Raw genomic sequence first — 23,790 nt, 5'->3', positions numbered from 1 at the left:
CAGCAAGCTCACTAATATTTGCATTATAGTAGTCCCAGAAGGAGAAGAGGAAAAGAAAAAGCCTGAGATGTAATAGCTGAAAACTTCACTAACTTGGGAAACAGTCACCCAAATTGAGGAACAACTGAGTTCCATACAGGATGAATCCAGGGAGGAACATGCTAAGACACATTGTAATTAAAATGGCAAAAATTAAAGAGTAAATATTTAATGCAGCAAGGAAAAAGCAGCAAATAACATACAAGGGAACTCCCTTAAGGATATCAGTTGATTTTTCAGCAGAAACTCTGCAGCCCAGAAGGGAGTGGCTTGATAAATTTAAAGTAATGAAAGAAAACAACCTACAACCAAGAATACTATACCCAGCAAGAGTCTCCTAAAGATTTGATGGAGAAATCAAAAGCTTTACAGACAAGCAAAAGATGAAAGAGTTCAGCACTACAAAACCAGGTTTACGACAGTTGTTAAAGGAACTTCTCTAGGCAAAGAAGGAAAGGCCACAACTAGGAACAAAATTACGGAAAGAAAAAACTCACCAGTAAAGGGCAAACGTACAGTTAAAGTAGAAATCATCCTCATACAAAGCTAGTTATGGAGGTTAAAAGACAAAAGTAGTAAAATCATCTATGTCCACAATAAACAGTTAAGGAATACACAAAACAATTAGATGTAAAATATCTCAAAAGTAGTTATCATAAGGGAGTTTTAAAATACATTTGAAATTAAGAGATCAGCAACTTAAAATAATTATGTATGTATAGAGACTGTTGTACAAAAACCTCATTAGTTCAGTCATTCATTCGTGTCCGACTCTTTGTGACCCATGAACTGCAGCATGCCAGGCTTCTCTGTCCATCACCAACTCCCAGAGCTTATTCAAACTCGTGCAGTGAGTCAGTGATGCCATCCAATGATGGTGATGCGATCTCATCCTCAGTCGTCCCTTTCTCCTCCTCCCTTTAGTCTTTCCCAGCGTCAGGGTCTTTTCCAGTGCATTAGTCCTTTGCATCAGGTGGCCAGATATTGGGGTTTCAGCTTCAGCATGAGTCCTTCCAAAGAATATTCAGGATTGATTTCCTTTGGGATTTACAAAACCTCATGGTAACTGCAAACCAAAATCTATAAAAAATTTGCATACAAAAAAGAAAAAGGAGTGCAAGTTTAACACTAAAGATAGTCATCAAATAATAAGAGAAGGGGAAAAAAGACCTACAAAAGGAAATCCAAAATAACTACCAAAATGGCAATATGAAGATAGATAAGATAGATATATATCAATAATTATGGACCAAATGTTCCAGTCAAAAGACATAGAATGGGACTTTTCCTTATGGGCAGTGGTTAAGACTTTGCCTTCCAATTCAGGGGGTTCAGGTCAATCCCTGGTCAGGGAGCTAAGATCCTACATATTTAGGGGCCAAAAAACCCAAAATGTAAAGCATAATCATTATTTTAACAAATTCAATAAGGACTTTAAAAATGGAGCTTCCCTGGTAGCTCAGTTGGTAAAGAGTCCACCTACAATGCAAGAGACACAAGAGCCTCTGGTTTGATCCCTTGGTCAGGAAGATCCCCTGGAGGGATGCATGGCCATCCACTCCATTGTTCTTACTTAGAGAATCCCATGGACAGAGGAACCTGTTGGGCTATAGTCCATAGGGTGGCAAAGAATCAGACACAACTGAAATGACTTAGCAAGCAGCAAACATTAAGAAAATAAAGGAAAATAGTGAAATAAATACTGACCTAAGGTTCCTGGTTAAAAATTGTGAAAGGAGTACATCAAGGCTGTGTATTATCACCCTGCTCATTTAACTTATATTCAGATTACATCCTGTGAAATGCCAGGCTGGATGAAGCACAAACTGGAATCAGGATTTCTGGAGAAGTGTCAATAAGCTCAGATATACAGATGACACCACCCTTATGGCAGAAAGCAAAGAGGAACTAAAGACCCTTTTGATGAAGGTGAAAGAGGAGGGTGAAAAAGCTGGCTTAAAACTCAGCATTCAGAAAACAAAGATCTTGGCATCTGGTTCCATCACTTCATTGGAAATAGATGAGGAAACAATGGAAACAGTGACAGACTATTTTCTTGGCTCCAAAATTATTGTGCATGGTGACTGCAGCCATGAAATTAAGACACTTGCTCCTTGGATGAAAAGCTGTGACAGACCTAGACAATATATTAAAAATTAGAGATATTACTTTGCCAATGAAGGTCCATCTAGTCAAAGCTATGGTTTTTCCAGTAGTCATGTACAAGATGTGAGAGTTGGTCCATAAGGAAGATGGAGCACTGAAGAATTGATGCTTTCGAATTGTGGTGTTGGAGAAGACTCTTGAGAGTCCCTTGGACTGCAAGGAGATCCAACCAGTTAATCCTAAAGGAAATCAGTCCTGAATATTCATTGGAAGGACTGATGCTGAAGTTGAAACTCCAGTACTTTGGCCACCTAATGGGAAGAGCTGACTTATTGGAGAAGACTCTGATGCTGGGAAAGATTGAAGGCAGGAGGGAAAGGGAGTGAGCGAGGACAAGATGGTTGGATGGCATCACTGGTTCAAAGGACATGAATTTGAGCAAACTCTGGGAGATGGTAAAGGACAGGGAAGCCTGGTGTGCTGTCGTCCATGGGGTCACAAAGAGTCGGATACAATTGAGCAACTAAACAACAACAACCTGTTTAAGAAGGTGATATTTGAACTAGCAAAGAATGATGAGAAAGAGTTAAGTTTTGTCTAAAATTAGAAATAGAAAATTCTTTTTAGATTACTGTTGACCCTAACTTTAGAAATTTTAAGAAATGTGGGACTTCTCTGGCACTTCAGTGGTTAAGACTCTGCTCCTAATGCAGGTAGCAAGGATTAGATCCCTGGAAACCAAGATCCCAGAAGCTGTGGGGCACAGCCTACCCCGCGCCCGTCCTCCCCACCAAATCTCAGTTTATAGGCAAGGAACAGGAACACACAGTGTATGGAAGTGTAAATTACCTTGGAGAACAAGTAAGCCATACAGTGAACCCAAAGATACATGACTTAGAACTCTTGATATCTACTGGGAGATATGAAAAAATAGTTTTATCACATTATTTTAGCAACATATTAGAAAAAATGTCAGTACTGTCCAGTAGGGAAGTGGAAAATAAAATTATAGTGTGTCCTCCCATAGGGTGTCTTAAATGTCCTCATGTGGCAGCTGGCCTCTCCCAGAGAGAGTGATCAGAGAGAGAAGCTGACTAGACAGAGGGAGAGGGCATCTGAGTCAGAAGTTGTGTCTTTTATAACAATCTCAGAAGTGATACACTATCATTTCTACCATATCCTGTTGGTCATATTGTTGTTGTTTAGTCGCTAAGTTGTGTCTGACTCTTTGCAACCCCATGGACTATGGCGCACCAGGCTCCTCTGTCCGTGGGATTTTCCGGGCAAGAATACTAGAGTGGGTTGGCATTTCCTTCTCCAGGGGATCATATACACCAAGTCTAGTTGAATGTGGAAGGGGGCTATACAAGATTGTGACTTTGGGGAAATAGATACCATTTGGGCCCATCTTGGAGTCTGATACCACATTAACTATAGTACAAATTCAGAAAACTGCATAAAACAAAATTTAATAACTATGAATAACCTAACAAGTATTAGGAGATATTCCATACTTCCTCCCTATACCCTTTCTCAGTCATCATTCTCTACATTCCCCATAAACAATCACTATTCAGATTTTTAGTTGTATAAAGTGGCAAGATAAAATCTAGTTCCTGATACTTCATTATGGTTAGAAACAGAAGTTTTTTTGTTTCTTTTTAATTACTCCTAATTTCTCTTCATAAAGGCACATTTTTGACATATCTTTATTGACTTCATGTATGTTTGAGAAAAAACTGCTGAAGGATGTGTCACTGATTCATTCTTTCAGGAGCGTCTGCAGTGGAGAGTTCAAAGAAAACCGATGTTGAAGATAAACCAAGAACGACACTGATCATCTGCCCACTTTCTGTATTAAGCAACTGGATGGTAAGTCTTTACAGCCCTTTAAAAATATAATTTATGTTTGTCTTACACTATAAGAGAGTCATTCATTGGGAGAAATATGGTTGGTTAGCACTTTATAGTTAAATTCAAATAATTGTTAATTGACTTGGGGTTATTTTTACTGAATTGAAGTAATTTTTCTCTGAAAATGTATAGTAGAGAAAGAAACATTGTCAGTTGCTATTGTAAGATTTGACTTGTACTTCCGCCTCTTTTCTTTCTGTCTCCTGAAGTAGGAAAGGTGTATAATTTAATACCACATCATATTTATGAACTGTTGAAATCTCTTTCTTAAGCACACCACTAATGATAACTTGTTTATTTTAACACCTTATTACAAACATTTAATGAGCTCTTATGTGCTCAGTTTTTCCTAAACTCTTTTCATAGATTTTCTCAATGAATCCTCACAACTAGTATTCTCATTTTCCAAGTGACTGAATTAAAACACAGAGAAATTAAATAACTTGCCTGAGGTCATCCAGCCAATAAATGACGGAGCAAGGAGATAGTATCCAACATTCTGACTCTAGAGCCTATACTTTTTTTTTTTTTAATTTTATTTTATTTTTAAACTTTACATAATTGTATTAGTTTTGCCAAATATCAAAATGAATCCGCCACAGGTATACATGTGTTCCCCATCCTGAACCCTCCTCCCTCCTCCCTCCCCGTACCATCCCTCTGGGTCGTCCCAGTGCGCTAGCCCCAAGCATCCAGTATCGTGCATTGAACCTGGACTGGCAACTCGTTTCATACATGATATTTTACATGTTTCAATGCCATTCTCCCAAATCTTCCCACCCTCTCCCTCTCCCACAGAGTCCATAAGATTGTTCTATACATCAGTGTCTCTTTTGCTATCTCGTACACAGGGTTATTGTTACCATCTTTCTAAATTCCATATATATGCGTTAGTATACTGTATTGGTGTTTTTCTTTCTGGCTTACTTCACTCTGTATAATAGGCTCCAGTTTCATCCACCTCATTAGAACTGATTCAAATGTATTCTTTTTAATGGCTGAGTAATACTCCATTGTGTATATGTACCACAGCTTTCTTATCCATTCATCTGCTGATGGACATCTAGGTTGCTTCCATGTCCTGGCTATTATAAACAATGCTGCGATGAACATTGGGGTACACTTGTCTCTTTCCCTTCTGGTTTCCTCAGTGTGTATGCCCAGCAGTGGGATTGCTGGATCATAAGGCAGTTCTATTTCCAGTTTTTTAAGGAATCTCCACACTGTTCTCCATAGTGGCTGTACTAGTTTGCATTCCCACCAACAGTGTAAGAGGGTTCCCTTTTCTCCACACCCTCTCCAGCATTTATTACTTGTAGACTTTTGGATCACAGCCATTCTGACTGGTGTGAGATGGTATAGAGCCTATACTTTTAACTCGCCAGAAAAATATAGTCTTTTTTTTTTTTTCCTTCGAGATTGCTTTTCTGTTGTAAAACATTACATTGGAATGGAGCCTTTTTTTGTGTAGGAGCAGCTTGATTCTATTTCCTTTCTAGTTTAACCTTCAAGCTGCCTGCTATAATGAAATAATGACTGTTGGAAGCATTGTGAACATAAAGACCACTGGATTTGAACTTCCATTCTTGCCACCTGCAAGGTTATCTGCATCTGTCCTCAACTTGCCTCCTTTTATCTCAGACGTGGAAGAGTTCTTACTCTTTGTAAGATCAGTACATTAGTCTCTACATTAGGTTCCATCTCTTTCTGCTTTTGCATTTTGTTATTCTTCCTCTTACCTGGTTATCCAGTCTCTCTCCACTGGCTCTTTCATGAAACATACTCAGATCCTTTTGATTTTCAAATGCTTTCTCTTGATTATGTCTCACATTTAATGATTATGTCTCATTTTAAAGGAGTGATGGTTGAGCATATAGGGATATAAGAATTAGAATTTTGCAATCTCTGCAAGTGGCTCTCTTCCAAGACCCCCAGTGATATAACTGTACAGTACTGTAATAAGCAGGCTAGAAGTAACCTTTCGTTCCCTTCTTGGTCTTCAGATGTGGGAAAGAATCCAGTTAAAGGAGTAACATACCAATCCCACATACACCACATAATTTTTTTGGGTATTTAGGTTACCTATCCTCCCAGTGGAAAATTAAGTAGTAACTCCTATTTCATTCATGTAGACAGACACACACATACAACCTACCACAGTGACTACAAACTCAATACTATAGGTTCTCTTTCACCAAAAGAGTTAATTTTCTTTTATGTCAAGTCTAATCTTTCCATAAATATTATCTGTTCCATTTCAAGGCTAACACACTGATTGAGTTTTCTCATACTGTTCTCTTTCTCCTTTCCTTTTCCACTTGATAAAATTCTTGATAAAATTCTTGTGATAATTGATAAAGATTTCTGATAAAATTTCTGCATTTTCGCCTTTAATGTTTCATGTTTTATCTTCTTTATATTTTTGCCTTTGCTGTTTCAGATTTCATTCTCTCTTTAGCCCACAGTAAGTCTGGGTTTTGCTCCCGTCTTCCTTAGTCTTGTCAAAGACTTCATTGTTGCCATGTCCAATGAATTCCCTTTATCTTTTCCCCTGCGCTGACTTTGTTTTCTTTTTATTACTTTTTGGTATGTGTTATTTTGTAAATCGTCTTTAACCGTTTTGGTAAATAGAGGGAATGAACATAAATTACAAATTAAAAATTAATCTTGTATTTGTTCTTGAAACTTTGGTATTCTTTGGTCCTTCACTCAAGATTTTGTTTGCTGTCCTAGTGACCATTGTTTTACTCCACCTCTTCCATACATCATATGTAGTCTGCCTTTTTTCTCCTAAGCTTTTTTTTTAGTATTATAAAAATTTGTAATGAGATCCATGTTCAGTTCAGTTCAGGCGCTTAGTCATGTCTGACTCTTTGTGACTCCATGGACTGCAGCACGCCAGGCTGCCCTGTCCATCACCAACTCCCGGAGTTTACCCAAACTCATGTCCATCGAGTCGGTGATGCCATCCAACCATCTCATCCTCTGTCGTCCCCTTCTCTTCCTGCCTTCAGTCTTTCCCAGCATCAGGGTCTTTTCAAATGAGTCAGTTCTTCGCATCAGGTGGCCAAAGTATTGGAGTTTCAGCTTCAGTGTCAGTCCTTCCAATGAACACCCAGGACTGATCTCCTTTAGTATGGAATGGTTAGATCTCCTTGCAGTCCAAGGAACTCTCAAGAGTCTTCTCCAGCACCACAGTTCAAAAGCATCAATTCTTTGGTGCTTAGCTTTCTTTATAGTCCAACTCTCACATCCATCCATGACTACTGGAAAAACCATAGCCTTGACTAGATGGACCTTTGTTGGCAAAGTAATGTCTCTGCCTTTTAATATGCTGTCTAGGTTGGTCATAACTTTCCTTCCCAGGTGTAAGCGTCTTTTAATTTCTTGGCTTCAGTCACCATCTGCAGTGATTTTGGAGCCCCAAAAAATAAAGTCTGTGACTGTTTCCCCATCTATTTGCCGTGAAGTGATGGGATTGGATGCCGTGATCTTAGTTTTTGAATGTTGAGCTTTCAGCCAACTTTTTCATTCTCTTTCGTATTAATCCTCTAGATTTAAGAACCAAAAGTTCGCCACATTTGCTTTATATTTTTCTTTACTAAAATATTTTAAATTGTACCTCAGACCTCATGACCTTATCTCCCAATAGAAGCATAAGCTTTGCTCTTTAAATACTGCTCTCTTTCCCTAATCCTACCTTTATCATTGTGTTTGTTTTCCTTAGAGAATCTTATTTATTCCAGTGGTTTCATGTACTGATACTGATATCTTTGAAGTCTATATCTACACTTGCATTATAGGTCAATATTTAAATTTTTGTGGTGTATTTCTCCAGTTAGATATTTTAAGGTGACCAAAATTTTAAAATGTCTAAAATAGTAGTACTCATTACCTCTTTCTCATCTTTATGCCTGTTTTTCCTTATTTTTTGAAACTTCTCTGTATCATTATCACACAGTTCTTCTAGTAGTTTTTTAAGTTTCAGAGTCTTCTTTTGTTTTCTCCCTTTTCTTCATATTCCTTATTTACTTAGTTCTCAAGTGCCCATCAGTCCATGTACATAACAGTCCTTTCAATTCTGGACTCACTTTTGCCATTCTGGTTTAGGTCTTCATCTTTCATCATTTTTCACCTAATAGTTTCCCAGCTATGTCTCGTTAGTGTCTTCTCTTTCTCATCTTTTTTTTTTTTTCTGCTCAGAATCTCTCAGCTTTGTTGTTTTCCTAAGTTAAAAAAACCCAAACAAAAAACTCTTAAGTTTTAAAAACTGATCGTATTGTTAAGGAGAGCAGCAGTTCAGTTCAGTCAGTCAGTCAGTCGTGTCCGACTCTTTGCGACCTCATGAATCGCAGCGCGCCAGGCCTCCCTGTCCATCACCAACTCCCGGAGTTCACTCAGACTCACGTGCATCGAGTCAGTGATGCCATCCAGCCATCTCATCCTCTGTCATCCCCTTTTCCTCCTGCCCCCAATCCCTCCCAGCATCAGAGTCTTTTGCATTGAGTCAACTCTTCGCATGAGGTGGCCAAAGTACTGGAGTTTCAGCTTTAGCATCATTCCTTCCAAAGAAATCCCAGGGCTGATCTCCTTCAGAACGGACTGGTTGGATCTCCTTGCAGTCCAAGGGACTCTCAAGTGTCTTCTCCAACACCACAGTTCAAGAGCAACAGTTCTTCGGCACTCAGCTTTCTTCACAGTCCAACTCTCACATCAACCAGGAGAGCAGCAACCTGGTCTTATTTTTTTCTTTAGCTGTACCATCTTTCTAGTTTATACCTGACAAATAGTAGTCTTATAATAAATGAATGAAAGTGGATACTGTGCTTGAAACTCTACCTACATTCATGAAAATATTCCTTACTGTTCTTTTATTGTTTAATTTTTAAAGATTAAACTGGAATCATTAAAGATCCTTTTTGTAGAATACTAAATTTAAAAAAACCTAATTACTATCTTAAAAGAGCTTGGTTGCTTTTAACTTCTAAAGATGAAGCAGCCGCTCACTGATAGGGCCAGGCAAAATTTATTTAACTTATTATGACTGTAAATATGTCAGTTTCTCTGGCAATAAAATATTAGTGTTGTTATTGTTGTTTTAGTTTAGATTTCATGAAACTTGTTTTTATGGGATTTTAGTAGTTTGACTTGTGAAACTGCCAAGACAGTATATTTTATATACATATTAAACCTGATACTAATCTTCTCATTATTAAAATATTTCTAATTTTCTTTTAGGACCAGTTTGGACAACACATAAAATCAGATGTGCACTTGAATTTTTATGTTTATTATGGTCCTGATCGTGTTAGAGACCCAACATTGCTTTCAAAACAGGATATTGTTTTGACTACATACAATATTTTAACTCATGACTATGGTGTAAGTGTGTTGATACTCAAGAGATTTTCAGAAGTTGAATTTAAGAAATTGCTTCAGGTTTCTAAAGTGTTCTAAAATTTAGGCTTTATATTCTTCCCTTTTTTCTTTCTGAATATATAAGAAATAAATAGGAAATTTTTTAGTAAAATATTTTATTAAAATTAATTTCACCTATATCTTGTTACTTAAGTGTGGCTACTAGAAAATTGAATATGACATATGTGCTTGCACAACATTCCTGTTGGACAGTGCTGCTCTAGACCCTTTTTTCAGAACCATTTATGTGCATACCTATCCACATAATTTAGCATATAATTTCAGGAACTGGTGGGAGTGCCCTGAATCCCTCTGTGGGCTCTACTTCCAAATTAAGGATCTCTGTTTCAGGAGTTGTTGGGTTTCTTTAGATGTGGAATTTGCCACATCATCACGGCACAGATGGAGAAACTTGAGCATCAAGCTGTCCTTCCAGCTGTGATCACAGCTAGTGTGGGGACCCCGTCCTCTGATCTTCTGGGGTGTGGGGCTGCCTTGCCCTCATGAACAGGTGTGGAGGGCAGGCCCTGGGTGTCACCTCTTAGAGGGTGATGCTGCTGTTCTGCCTCTCTAGTTGCCACAAGAGAAAATTGTTTTTTTAATATTTTGCCAAAAAAAAGAAGGTTCAACTTCCTTTAGATAATTTAGGAATATTTTATATTTAGACCACTTAAATTTTTAAATTTGAATTTACGTGTATCCAGCAATTGGTCAATGAATTCTTTTTCTAATTTGGAATATTGTTTTCTGTCACAGTGATTTAATAATTGTTTATCTCTATTTAAAAATAAGCTTTTTTAATATCTGAAACTTAGGAGTTTCCCAATTCATTTAGGATTTCAATTGTCTAGTTCCAGTTGTTAAGTGAAAATGTTCTCCAAAATACTTTATTATAAAAATTTTAGTCTTCAGGTAAGAACGTTGATTTTTACATAAAAAAGTCATTGTGTTATATTCAAGTAATTCTTATAGCTGACATCATATGTCATATGTTTGACTCTGAGGCATGATAACTTAGTGTTTTGAACCATGATCTAAGCAGAAAGCTAGACAACCTGGATTTGAATGCTAGCTCAGCACTTCCTAGCTGTGGTACTTTGAGCAACATATACCATACCTTGGTGCTTCAGTTTTCTCATTTGTAAAATAGGAATAATAATACTTTATAAGTTGGTGAACATTCAATAATTTAATGTATGTAATGCTTAAAGAAGTACCTACCACATAGTAAGTGATGATATTAAAAGATAAGAACTCATGTTATCAAATTACATAAAATATTATTTTAATTTCCCATGTTTTTAATTCATATGAAATATTTATTTTAGACTAAGGGTGACAGTCCATTACATAGCATAAGGTGGCTAAGAGTGATCCTGGATGAAGGCCATGCCATACGGAATCCAAATGCTCAGCAAACAAAAGCTGTACTTGATTTAGAAGCAGAAAGAAGATGGGTTTTGACAGGTAATGATATGGATTTTGAGATAACATATACTATCTCACTGGATTTTGAGATAGCATTTACTTTAGAAAAGTTAATTCCAAAATACATATTGTTAAGTAAGTTATGAGGTAACTTGTAAATTTGAAGTGGATATAAAGTCTTTCCAAAAATTAATTATAGAAATAATTTTATAAAACTGACTTTTTTTCATAACTGCCCATGATACAGCAACATTTGAATTATAGTTTATTTATAGAACAGTCACCAGCATAATTTTTCAACATTGGATTTGACACTTTAATTCTCTAATCAGAATCTTGATTTCTCTGTTTCCCATCTTGGAGCTTGTTTGCTACATGTGAACTGTACTGGAAGATGGGGACAAGAATATAAACTCAAAAATTATTTTTTTTCTTCTTTCTAGTGCTGCTGATTTAAAAATCTGATAAACAAATGTTCTTGATAAGGGGAAAGTTAAGTTTACGGGATCTGTGTTCTTTTTGTTAGTATGGCAAGTGAGAGCTAAAAGTTAGAGCCAGACTGGATTTTGAGATTGTCTGTATGTTTAACAAAGCATTATAGTCACAGCTTAATAGTGGGTATGCTTAGAACTAAGTGCCCATTGTCAAGTGTTGTCTCAGTTAATTGGGCCATGTGGATATTTTGACTGTGTACTCTTGCTGTAGAATTATAAGAGTTTTCTGTTCTCTTTAGGCACTCCAATTCAGAATTCTTTAAAGGACTTGTGGTCTCTTCTTTCCTTTTTAAAACTTAAACCATTTGTTGATAGAGAATGGTGGCATAGAACAATACAGCGTCCTGTCACAATGGGAGATGAAGCTGGACTTAGGTAAGTAATTTCACAGCTGATAGCTGTAAGTAATTGTTAGCAGCTTGAACCGGTTGCCACTTTCATTACCCCTTTAACCTGACTGTTGTGGCTTTCCTCTCCAAAACATGTTCACAGCTTAATGCATTTGACTCTCAAAATCTAAGTATTCTTGTTTATGGAGATGAAAATTTCTAACTATCACTAAAAGGTTAACCAGACTTTCCACTGATTTTAGTCAAAACTGTGAAGAAAGAGCAGAGCTATATGGTCTTTGTGTGTTGCTCTTACTCTCAAAACCACCATTAATAAACAGTAATAGGAAAAACATTATATGCTCAGAGAATCCAATATGCACTAAATTTTCATAACTGAGTGATAAGCTTTAGATAGTTTTAGATAGTGATAATTGAATGATGTGATAATACAGTGGCATCACCAAGAGTTTCTACAAAAGAGAAAGTTGTTTCTGGTGGAGATAGGTAAAAGTTGAGAACATAAAAGTCAACTTGGTGATAGCCATTTTAAAAGCAAGGTATTCGGCTAACGTGGTTCAGATATTTTGCTACAGTGGTGGGTTTCAGACAGGGTTTAGGATTCATTAGCAGTTTGTAAAATCATAAAGATGGCAACTAGCATTATAGCTGTTCATTACATAAAATGAAATAGAGTAGAAGATTTAATAAAACAGCAGAGTGTATCACACAGTATCATTTTGTGAAGTATTCATTTCTCTCATGTGTGTGTTTGTGTATGTGTTTGTTGGATAGAGTAAAATAAACTTCTTACTGTGAGTTACAGTGAAAAAGGTTCAAAAGCCACTAACGTAGCTTGCAGTATTATCTACTTGATTCCTTAGAATCAACTGTTTGAATTCTAATTTAAGAAATTGTATTTATATTTCAGTGTTAGGAAAATATCTTTTTTTAAAGAGTTGATATGCTTCCTTTTTTCCTTGATACTGAGAAAAGAGAGTGTAAAGGTTGTAGAATCTAAAAAGGCATTTATCCCTCTTCTGAATTGTCACATCATGTTTTTATTTTTGGTATTCATTATTTTATAAAAATTATTTACGTACCTTGATTTTCATATTACTGGAGAGCCTTTTTGAAGATAAGATCTTACTCATATTTATGAACTTAAGATACTTACTATAATGCCTTGTGCGTAATAGGTGCTTATTAAGAATTTGAGTGTCAAACATTGGGTGATATAGCTGACAGAATTGAGACTTAAGTAAAAAGGGTTAGTGATTAGAAAAATGGGGAGACGAGTATAAGAAAAATAAGGACAGAATAAAAGATTAAACTGTGACAGGTACTGAATTGAGAGCAAATTTAGATGCGTTTTGTTGCTCTAATAATTTTCCCTGTAGAATATGTTTGTCATTATCAGATTGGATAAAAATCCCTAAACATTTTTTTTTTCCCAAATCTTTACTAAGTTTATAAAACTAACAGATTAATATATTTATTTTTGTTCTCATTGAATCAACTTATGTAGGAATAAAAAGTTATATAATTATTTGTTTTATTTTGACTAGGCGTTTGCAGTCCCTAATTAAAAATATTACACTTAGAAGAACAAAGACAAGCAAAATTAAAGGAAAACCTGTTTTGGAGTTACCAGAACGTAAAGTATTTATTCAGCACATTACACTTTCAGATGAAGAGAGAAAGATTTACCAGTCTGTGAAAAATGAAGGCAAAGCTACTATTGGAAGGTATGGAGAAAGAAAGTCATTTTAGAAATTAGTTTTTTTCTTTGTTAACTTTAATTGAAGAGCCTTTTTAAAAATGTAAGTTATAAAAGCCTTCAGTACACTGAAGTATAATTTGTTTTTAAGTATTCAAACTACTTTTTTACAAATTAATAGTTGGAGTGAAATAGTATTATAATTCACCAGGTAAGTAACTCCTACAGTTAGGCAAAAAAGTTTATGTGAAATGGCAAGTTTTGAATTGCTAGTCAGAAGACCTTGCTTGCTTCTATTCCTGTTTTTGTGACATGGAAGAAGATTAAAAGCATTGAAAAAAGTATACATAGGGAAAATAAACCTATTAAAGACTAAAACTTGAAATTTTGATAGTGCTCAGGGAAGATCATTTCACCAAGAAGGTAATATGTGGCAAAGGATTTAGAGAAGATTGGGGCTAGGGGACATTTCTGGCAGAGGGGAACAGCAAGTGTAAAGGTCCTGAATTGGGAGCAAACTAGAGAAACTTGAGCAACAAAGAGGCAACTGTGGCTGGAGACTATGAGCAAGGTGGAAAATAGTAATGATGCTAGAGAGCTGTTGGAGTAGGGGCGGGCGACAGCTACGTAAGGCATTGTGGCGTATTTCAGGAACTTTGGCTTTTACTCTTTATGAGATTTAGGAACCTCTGAAGTGTTCTGAACTGCAAGAGTGACTTAATTTTAATTTTATTTTAAAGTATCACTGGCTGTTGTGTTATTTAGTAATAAGGCATAAATAGAACAGTTGGGACTTCTCAGGTCTCAGGTGGCGCTAGTGGTAAAGAAACTGCCTGCCAGTGCAGGAGACATAAGAACTGCAGGTTCGGTCCCTGGGTTGGGAAGATCCCCTGGAGGAGGGCACGGCAACTCACTCCAGTATTCTTGCCTGAAGAATCCCCATGAACAGAGGAGCCTGGTGGGCTACCGTCCATAGGGTTGCAAAGAGTCAGACATGACTGAAGCGAGTGAGCACAGGGAGAACAGTGGCAGTAATCAAAGTAAGAGATGATGGTGTTTTTTTACTGCAGTAGTAGTGATGAGGAGGGTGAGAAATGCCTAGGTTTTGTTATATTTTGAAGGGAGAGCCAATAGAACTTGCTGATTTATATAGTGTGGGGTGTGAGAGAAGTGGAAGATTACTGCAAGGTTTTTCACGTGAGTGACTAGAAGGATGAAATTGCCATTTGCAGAATATATCTATGGGAGGAGCAGAATTTTTTCAGGGAAAATGAGAAACTCCACTTTGGACACATTGATTCTGTGATCCCTGTGTGTTTTCCAAGTGGAGATGTCACATACTCAGTTGAATATGAGGTTAGAGTTCATAGGAATTATCTTGGTTTGATACACATTTGAAAGTCACCTGTGTGTAAATGATAATTAAAGCCACAGGACTGGATAAGGTCACCAAGAGAGTGAGTGAAGTTAGAGAAGAGTTCTAACAAGACAGAAGTAGCTGGTGAGGTAGGAGGAGGCTTCTACTTCAGTATCTGGCACTCAAAAGGAATTTCTTACACTGAAAATCATTATTTCAGTTTAAGAAGTGATGCCAGGAAGTAGTTAGACTATTGGTAAATGTTATTGTGTTTGAAAGATAGAAAAAAAAAATAACTTTATTGAAACTGTTCTTAAATAAGTATTTTAAAAATATCTTAATAGGTAATACATTTACAAACATTGAGCAGTTACTAGGTGTTAATGCATCTGAGAGTGCTTTATGTGTATTAATTCACAGCAGTTCTATTAAGTCAGTACAAAGATTACCTACATTGTACTGAGGAAGAATCTGAGGCATGGAGGCAGTTAGTTGACTTACCTTGTGTCACACAGCTAATGACAGAGCTGGTGCTTAAACTCAGGCAGTTTGATTCTAGAATTTGTAAGTTTAATCTTTATATTGCCTGTTCTTGCATTGTTGTTGTTGTGTGCGTGCTCAGTTGCATTTGACTCTTTGTGACTCCATGGACTGTGTAGAACGCCCGGGCAAGAATACTGGAGTGGGTAGCCATCTCCTGCTCCAGGGGTCCTTCCCGACCCAGAGATCAAACCCAAGTTTCCTGCGTCTCCTGCATTGGCGGGTGGATTCTTTACTACTGTGCCACCTGGGAAGCCTGTATTCCTGAATACTGAGAAGCATTTGTTGCCATAATACTACCCTTACAAATAATATTAGCACATATATATCGTTCATTGTAGTTCCGCACCATTGTAAATGCTTTGCATGTGGTAACTTTTTTAATATAGCAATCCTATTAGGTATGTATTATGCCACTGTTACAACTGAGGAAGCTCAAGGCACAGGTTGAGAAACCTGCCCAAGGTTTCACAGTTAAACTGAGAGTCAGGTTTTGAATTCAGATAGTTTAGCTCTGAAGTCTGTCCTCTTAACCCTTAGGCTATATTTCTTCTATTGCCTTAATACTTAAATATCAGATTGCCTTGTTATATAATGGTATATAATTTTTGGATCACTCATTCTTCCTTCAGAAACTTTATTGTCTTTTTTCTATATTTTATATTGAATCTTTCCCTTGAAAACCTTGATTTTATTTTTAAGAAAAGTCCAGCAATTTCACGAGGACCTCTCTCTGTTGATTTTTTTTTTTCCCCTGGAACAGATGGTACCATTTAAATCTGTAGAGTCCAGGTACCCCTGTACCCCACTTTGGGAAAGTTTTCTTAAATATTGCTTTCTGCTCCATCATTTTATTTCTCTCTGTGTAGGTTGGATAGTCTTTGTTTTTTCATAGGTATCATTTTACTCTAATCTTTTATATCTTTCTGTTTAATTTTGCTTTTTTTCAATCCTGTTTCCCACATTCTTTCCTGTGTTTTTATCAATGGCTAGTCCAGTGGCTCAGTGGTAAAGAATCCACCTGCAATGCAGGAGACAGGGGTTTGATACCTGTATGGGGAAGAATCCCTGGAGGGGGCCATGGTAACCCACTCCAGTATTCTTGCCTGGAGAATCCCATGGACAGAGGAGCCTGGTGGGCTACTGTCCATATGGTCACAAAGAGTCAGACATAACTGAAGCGACTGAGCACATACCCACACAGTCTCTTTTATGCTGGCTTTGCTGTGGCTTTCTCTGATAGTTCACTTTTCTCTTTCTCACTCTTTAGCTGTACCAGGCTCGTTTTTGATCTCTGTTTTGTTTTGCCATACCTTTTCAAAGTTTTGTCTCTGCCTTAAGCTATTGGTGTTTTTTTAGGAGGAACTGTTTTATCGAGTGGTATTATCATGGCAGAATTCTTGGTCATAATTTTTAATTTGTTCTATGGAAACTTTTTTCTGGTGAGTTTTCTTTCTCCCTTGATCTGTGCTGATTATTACTCTTATATGAATGTCCTGAGTTCTTTCTGGACTAGCTTTTTGCAAGAGATGCATCATACAAAGGGATAGGAATCATAGCTGTATCTTTGGTAGGAAATATATCCTATTTAATTATGACTCAGGGTGTTACATGTGAGTTCTTTCAACAGAGATCAGAAGCTTTAGGGTTCCCTATGATATGGAATGCTGTGCTTGTAGTATTTTCTGGAAAAAAAACAAACACACACACTAGGTCAGTGTGTTTCCTTATTCAGTTTGTCTTCCCTCTGTCCTGGTATAAACTTGTCCTGGGATGTTCAAGCCATGAGCCATGCACCCTATTTTTGTTTCTGCATGTAAGAGATGGTGGTTTTCTCCTTAGGGCATGCTGCCTATTTTGAAGAATTGTGCTCTGGCAGGTCTGCTTGAGATCTGCAGTCATCTCTCTCATTATCTTCCTATTTGACATTACCTGTAGTTTGCAGCCATTTCTCATATACTTTGCTTTATTGGTGTAAATCTCATGGTTTCATTAAAGGTAAGAGTTTACTTTTCTGTTTTCCATTCTTGTTTTGAAGTGATTTCTAGGGAAGAAGAGAACAATGCTATTTGTGTGTGTGTGTGTGCTGTTTTAGAATAGGAAATACTGTTTTTAGAGGCCTTCATAGTATTTAACATTTTTACCTCTAGGTATTTTAATGAAGGGACTGTCCTTGCACACTATGCAGATGTCCTGGGTCTTTTGCTTAGATTGCGGCAGATTTGTTGTCATACACACCTTCTTGCAAATGCAGTGTCTTCCAGTGGTCCTTCAGGTAGGTGAATGTGATTGGTTTACACATTATATTTATTAGAGATATTTAAGTCAAAATAAGAAATTGTTCATGTGGCCTAAATTTGGTTTGTCAAATGAACATTGATTTTTAGTGTAGGACTGAACTGGAAATATACTCAAAAACCTCTTTAACAATGAAATGGAATATTAATGAGGTTTTCCAGGTTTCCCAATGATAGTCTTAGAAGAAAGGATCAAATTGCCTTTTATTCTATGGTAGTACCTGCAGATTGTGTTATAATATTGTTTCTGTGTAAGGTATGTTATGTGGAACTTCTGAATTTTTCTTAAAAATTCAAATTTAAGTCATGCTTTTTACCTATGATAAAAAAATAAAAGACTAAGAACTACCCAAGCAAAACTTTACCCTATATAAGGAGGATTAAGATTGTCTAGTCGTATTACAAGTCTTCCTCTGAAATTAATTATTCAGCCTTTTCTCTAGGGAATGATACACCTGAAGAACTACGAAAGAAGTTAATAAAGAAGATGAAGTTAATTCTGAGCTCAGGTTCTGATGAAGAATGTGCAATTTGCTTGGATTCTTTAATGGCCCCTGTCATAACACATTGTGCACATGTCTTCTGTAAACCTTGTATTTGCCAAGTCATTCAGAATGAGCAGGTGAGTTTTATGCCTAGTACAAATTCCGTGTTTGATGGTGTGGAGTTCCAGTGATGAGTATAATGAAAACCCAAGCCCAACAAAGACTATAAGGAGTTTTTCATTTGGGTTTGCTAGTGCACCTTTTATAGTTAATTTTATCAGTGTTTATATTTCATGTAACTAAACTCTTGTCATATAAAAAGACATAGCTTTGGAGGTATATTTCACAGTCAGTGTTTTAATTCTTCTAACTCTTCAGATCATTTCTAAGAAATAGACTTATAATGTGAGACACAAAGGTAATTTAAAATTTTCTAGTAAAACAGATCAATTTTTATAATGCATTTTTATTTATCCAGTATATCTAAAATATAAAAATTATTAATGAGATGCCTTATATGATTTTTTTTAAACTTAGGAGTTCAAAATTCAGTGGTATTGTGCACTTAAAGCACATCTCAATTTGTCTTTGCCATGTTCAAACAGCTTAGTTGCCATGCCATGGCTATTGGACTGTTATGTCTAGGTAGGTCTAAATTTATATGAAGTGGAATAATCCTTTAAGCAATCCTTTTAAAGTATAATTTTTCATTTTTATGGAGAGGTAATATACATACAGGGGAAAATGCACCTCTTGATTGTACATATTTTCAGAATCTTTTGTATTGTAATGGTATTTGGTATGTAGTTCTTTTAGAGATAATCTTATTAGTATGCCAGACAACTGCTTTGAATGAACCTGCTAGGACTTAACACATCTGAACTACTTTATAAGCTATTAAGAAGGAATTGTTTTTCTTCTAAAGAATAGTTTCAATTAGTATGCTGAATTTTAATTAGCTCAAGAAACTGTTACTCATAGTTTCTTTATTTGGCTGAAAATAATATTTATTTTTTCAAGCTCTTGCTGCTTGTCAGGATTACCTACTTTTGCTCTCTTACCAATCCCACTTCCTACATTAGAACATTATATCTGCCTGGAGTTCAGCATGTACAGATTTATCTCAAATGGATGAATCTAATAAAAGGTTTAATAAAATGCTGACTATTAGGGATATGGAATTTACCTTGCCTTTTAAACGTTTTAGGCAAATTTACATTTCTGTTCCTTTGTTAAGTGTCACTCGTACTTTGTTCTTTCTTATATAGCCTCATGCTAAATGCCCTTTATGCAGAAATGATATACATGGAGACAGTTTAATAGAATGTCCTCCAGAAGAATTGGCATGCAACACTGAGAAAAAGTCTAATATGGAATGGACATCCAGTTCGAAGGTAAATATACATGTGCAAATATTTCAATATTTGTTTTATGTTTATATAAATAATCATATTTAAAAATAATAATTCTGCTTTTAATCTTGTCACTTGAGCATTATACTTTGTTGGTGGTTACTGGCTTTTTGTTTATATCTAGTGGTGAATTTAAGGGGAGAGAGAAAGGGTTCAGATTATGAAAAATATGATAGTCTCAATTTTTTTAAAAAATTAGTGATCTTTTACATTTGCATTTTGGGGAGGTTATAATATGTCAGAACCTTTCTCTTCCCATTTAAAATGGAACCTAATGGGTGTCCTAATTTTTTTCAGATTAATGCTCTAATGCATGCATTGATCGATTTAAGAAAGAAGAACCCCAACATAAAAAGTTTAGTTGTTTCTCAGTTTACAACATTTCTGTCTTTAATAGAAACACCCCTCAGGTAAGTTAAACAGTGTTTTTCACTTTGAGCAAAAGGATTTTATATAAATGTTTTAATTTGAATCGCAAAAAAAAAACACACATTATTTCTGTTTTAGCAGTTTTATTCATCCATCTAAAATAACAGTAACAATAAAGAATATTCCTGAGAACTTAGAATTTTAAAGTTTAAGTCTTGAATTTATAGGAAAAAACGTTGACTGTAGAGCCTGACATATTAGTAGATGATTAGTACATATTTGTCAGAAGAAATGAATGAAAAAATTGGTTTAATGAAAAGATTACAATTACTTAACATGTTTTTATAGTGTAGTAACTTACTTGTCTCTTTTGTCCCCTCCATTAGAGCCTCTGGATTTGTATTTACTCGTTTGGATGGTTCCATGGCCCAAAAAAAAAGAGTTGAATCAATTCAGTGTTTTCAAAACACTGAAGCAGGGTCTCCAACTATAATGCTTCTGTCCTTAAAAGCAGGTGGAGTTGGTTTGAATCTTTCTGCAGCTTCTCGAGTTTTTTTAATGGATCCAGTAAGTAATTTTATAGACTTTTTGATCTGTTACTACCTCTTTACCAAATAGTTTTTTGTTTATTTTTTTAAAAGACCTTTATAGTTGTAACTGATTGTGAAAATGCTTAGGCAAACTTTAGAAATAGGTAACAACTAGGAAATGTGTTTTGAGGGCTTTCTCTTTAAGTGCTTCACATAAATCAACTGATATTCTCACAACATCTCTGTGAGTAGATCTTGTTACTTATCCCTATTTTACAGGTGAGGAAACTGAAACCGAGATGTGAAATAACTTGCCCTATCACACAGCTAGTAATACACAAATCAGGATCTGAGTCCATGTTCATAAATACTGTGCTGTGCTTTTCTACTGTTCTTCTATATACAGAATATGTTCTGTTATGTCTAATGCTTTAGGGAAGTGTTTTCATTGATTTGGCCCATGAATAATGAGATCCTATTTTGTATCAGGGAATCTTCCAGATGTGGAATCTGACTATAAACAGAATAGACAAAGTAGCCACCATCATGGTACTAATAGTCTCAAGCTTTAATGTGCATAAGAATTAAGAAATACAGCTTGACCTCTGTCCTCAAATTTAGGAGTTCCTAGATGAGACCCAGGAAACTGCATTTTTATATGGGTGCAGGTGGTCCAGCATCACAATTTAGAAACAAATAACATTAATGGAATGTTTTGGGTAAATTTTAATGTCTGATACAGTTCAGTCACTGTGTGTGAAACAGGCCTAGGGATAGAGTGGGAGCTAAAATTCACTCTGAACTTGACTCATCAAACTGTGTGACTTAGAGTTGCATCCCCATAGGAGCACTTTTTCTTGATTGTACAAAGGGCTTTTTTGGACTGGAAACCCTCTGAACTAATTCAGTTTCTAATTTGTATTGTGTTCTGTTTTGCCTAGAGGAAACCCTGTTCTATTTCTGTGTAACCACAGACTTAATTAAGGTTTGTAGTTTTAACTTGCTGCCTGAAACTCAGAAAATTCATAACATAAAGAAATTTTACTAAGATCCAAATTTTGAATTATTCTGGATACACAATCTAGTTGAAGCATATACCTGTTACCAAGGTTTTTTTTTTTCTCACCTGAGGGTAACCTTTCCAGTAATATCACAGCCATAAGCCATACTCAGGCATTCATGGATTTCATGTTAATGCCATGGGGATGGCAGTGTATTGTATTTTCTTGCCTTAGTTCTGTGGATGAAGTTTTAAATATCTGCTGAAGTTCTGGTATTATGATTATTATATAAACTATGCATTGTAACTATAGATAATAATTCTAGAAGCTGATTTTTGGAACAAATTCGCAATTTTTTTTTTCTTTGGTTATAATCTTAGTACTTGATAAGAAAGAGGTTGTTAATACCAAATACAGTAATTTAATTATTATTATAAAGTTGACCAGAGACTAAACTCTTTGAACTGTTATACTTTTAGAAAACTTACAGAATGTTAATAGTTTCATAGTAAGTTGATTGTTTTTCATTGAACATTTTAAGTTTCAAATATTGTTTCTAACTTTAAAACAAAAGCCAGGTCCCCAAAAAATAAGATTCAGTGGGAAAAAAATTGCTCATGAAAATGTTTTACATCTTTATGGAGTATTATATAAAAGATAAGATAAATTTTGATATTTCATTATGAACTTTTGATAAAGTTAATTGCTTCCTTCATCACTGCCTATGAGAATGGGAGCTGTCAGTTTTCTATTACCATGAGGTAAATTTTATTATACATCTTAGTCATACTTGTTATATACTGCCATTTCACCATGAGGTTTCTAGACAAAATACAGACAGCAGAAAGGAACATTTTATCTGGCCTTTAGTATAATGATTTTAAAGTGTGTCCAGTTGCAAACTACAAAATATTCACAGAATATGACTCTCAGTTTTAGAAAATCATAAGCTACATAAGTCCTTTAAATCTAACTTCTATACCAAAAAACAATCCCAAAATCAAATTATAGCAAGTTAATAGTTAAAAAAATCTCCTTTTCTCTAGATCTCAGTTCAGTTCAGTTCAGTTCAGTTCAGTTCAATCGCTCAGTCGTGTCTGACTCTTTGCGACCCCATGAATCGCAGCACGCCAGGCCTCCCTGTCCATCACCAACTTCCGGAGTTCACTGAGATGTCCATCGAGTCAGTGATGCCATCCAGCCATCAAATCCTCTGTCGTCCCCTTCTTCTCCTGCCCTCAATCCCTCCCAGCATCAGAGTCTTTTCCAATGAGTCAACTCTTCGCATGAGGTGACCAAAGTACTGGAGTTTCAGCTTTAGCATCATTCCTTCCAAAGAACTCCCAGGGCTGATCTCCTTCAGAATGGATTGGTTGGATCTCCTTGCAGTCCAAGGGACTCTCAAGAGTCTTCTCCAACACCACAGTTCAAAAGCATCAGTTCTTCGGCGCTCAGCCTTCTTCACAGTCCAACTCTCACATCCATACATGACCACAGGAAAAACCATAGCCTTGACTAGACGGACCTTTGTTGGCAAAGTAATGTCTGCTTTTGAATATGCTATCTAGGTTGGTCATAACTTTTCTTCCAAGGAGTAAGCGTCTTTTAATTTCATGGCTGCAGTCACCATCTGCAGTGATTTTGGAGCCCAAAAAAATAAAGTCTGACACCGTTTCCACTGATTCCTCATCTATTTCCCATAAAGTGATGGGACCAGATGCCATGATCTTCGTTTTCTGAATGTTGAGCTTTAAGCCAACTTTTTCACTCTCCACTTTTACTTTCATCAAGAGACTTTTTAGTTCCTCTTCACTTTTCTGCCATTAAGGGTGGTGTCATCTGCATATCTGAGGTTATTAATATTTCTCCCGGCAATCTTGATTGCAGCTTGTGCTTCTTCCAGTACAGCGTTTCTCATGATGTACTCTGCATATAAGTTAAATAAGCAGGGTGACAATATACAGCCTTGACATCCTCCTTTCCCTATTTGGAACCAGTCTGTTGTTCCATGTCCAGTTCTAACTGTTGCTTCCTGACCTGCATATAGGTTTCTCAAGAGGCAGGTCAGGTGGTCTGGTATTCCCATCTCTTTCAGAATTTTTCACAGTTTATTGTGATCCACACAGTCAGAGGCTTTGGCATAGTCAATAAAGCAGAAATAGATGTTTTTCTGGAACTCTCTTGCTTTTTCGATGATCCAGCGGATGTTGGCAATTTTATCTCTGGTTCCTCTGCTGTTTCTAAAACCAGCTTGAGCATCTGGAAGTTCACGGTTCACGTATTGTTGAAGCCTGGCTTGGAGAATTTTGAGCATTACTTTACTAGTGTGTGAGATGAGTGCAATTGGGCAG

The 23,790-nt window shown here is 36.2% G+C and overlaps 1 protein-coding gene across 2 annotated transcripts in view; it reads left to right on the top strand.

Annotated features, from left to right (window-relative positions):
- HLTF (helicase like transcription factor) overlaps positions 1-23,790 on the top strand; it is a 63,527-nt gene that overhangs the window by 33,142 nt on the left and 6,595 nt on the right. For both annotated transcript variants that reach the window (XM_086386616.1, XM_086386529.1), the window contains exons 14-23: positions 3,920-4,017; positions 9,298-9,441; positions 10,806-10,944; positions 11,639-11,774; positions 13,297-13,476; positions 17,496-17,620; positions 18,086-18,264; positions 19,396-19,521; positions 19,837-19,949; positions 20,295-20,475. In XM_086386616.1, the coding sequence (XP_086242742.1) occupies positions 3,920-4,017; positions 9,298-9,441; positions 10,806-10,944; positions 11,639-11,774; positions 13,297-13,476; positions 17,496-17,620; positions 18,086-18,264; positions 19,396-19,521; positions 19,837-19,949; positions 20,295-20,475 (1,421 nt within the window). The remainder of the gene's footprint in view (positions 1-3,919; positions 4,018-9,297; positions 9,442-10,805; positions 10,945-11,638; positions 11,775-13,296; positions 13,477-17,495; positions 17,621-18,085; positions 18,265-19,395; positions 19,522-19,836; positions 19,950-20,294; positions 20,476-23,790) is intronic.

The sequence above is a fragment of the Bos grunniens genome, chromosome 1 (genome assembly GCF_055505025.1).
Source record: "Bos grunniens cultivar Pamir isolate PY7600 chromosome 1, Bosgru_T2T1.0, whole genome shotgun sequence".
NCBI lineage: Eukaryota > Metazoa > Chordata > Mammalia > Artiodactyla > Bovidae > Bos > Bos grunniens.
Note: the sequence above shows the minus strand (reverse complement) of the source record. Positions and strands in the feature narration are given on the sequence as shown.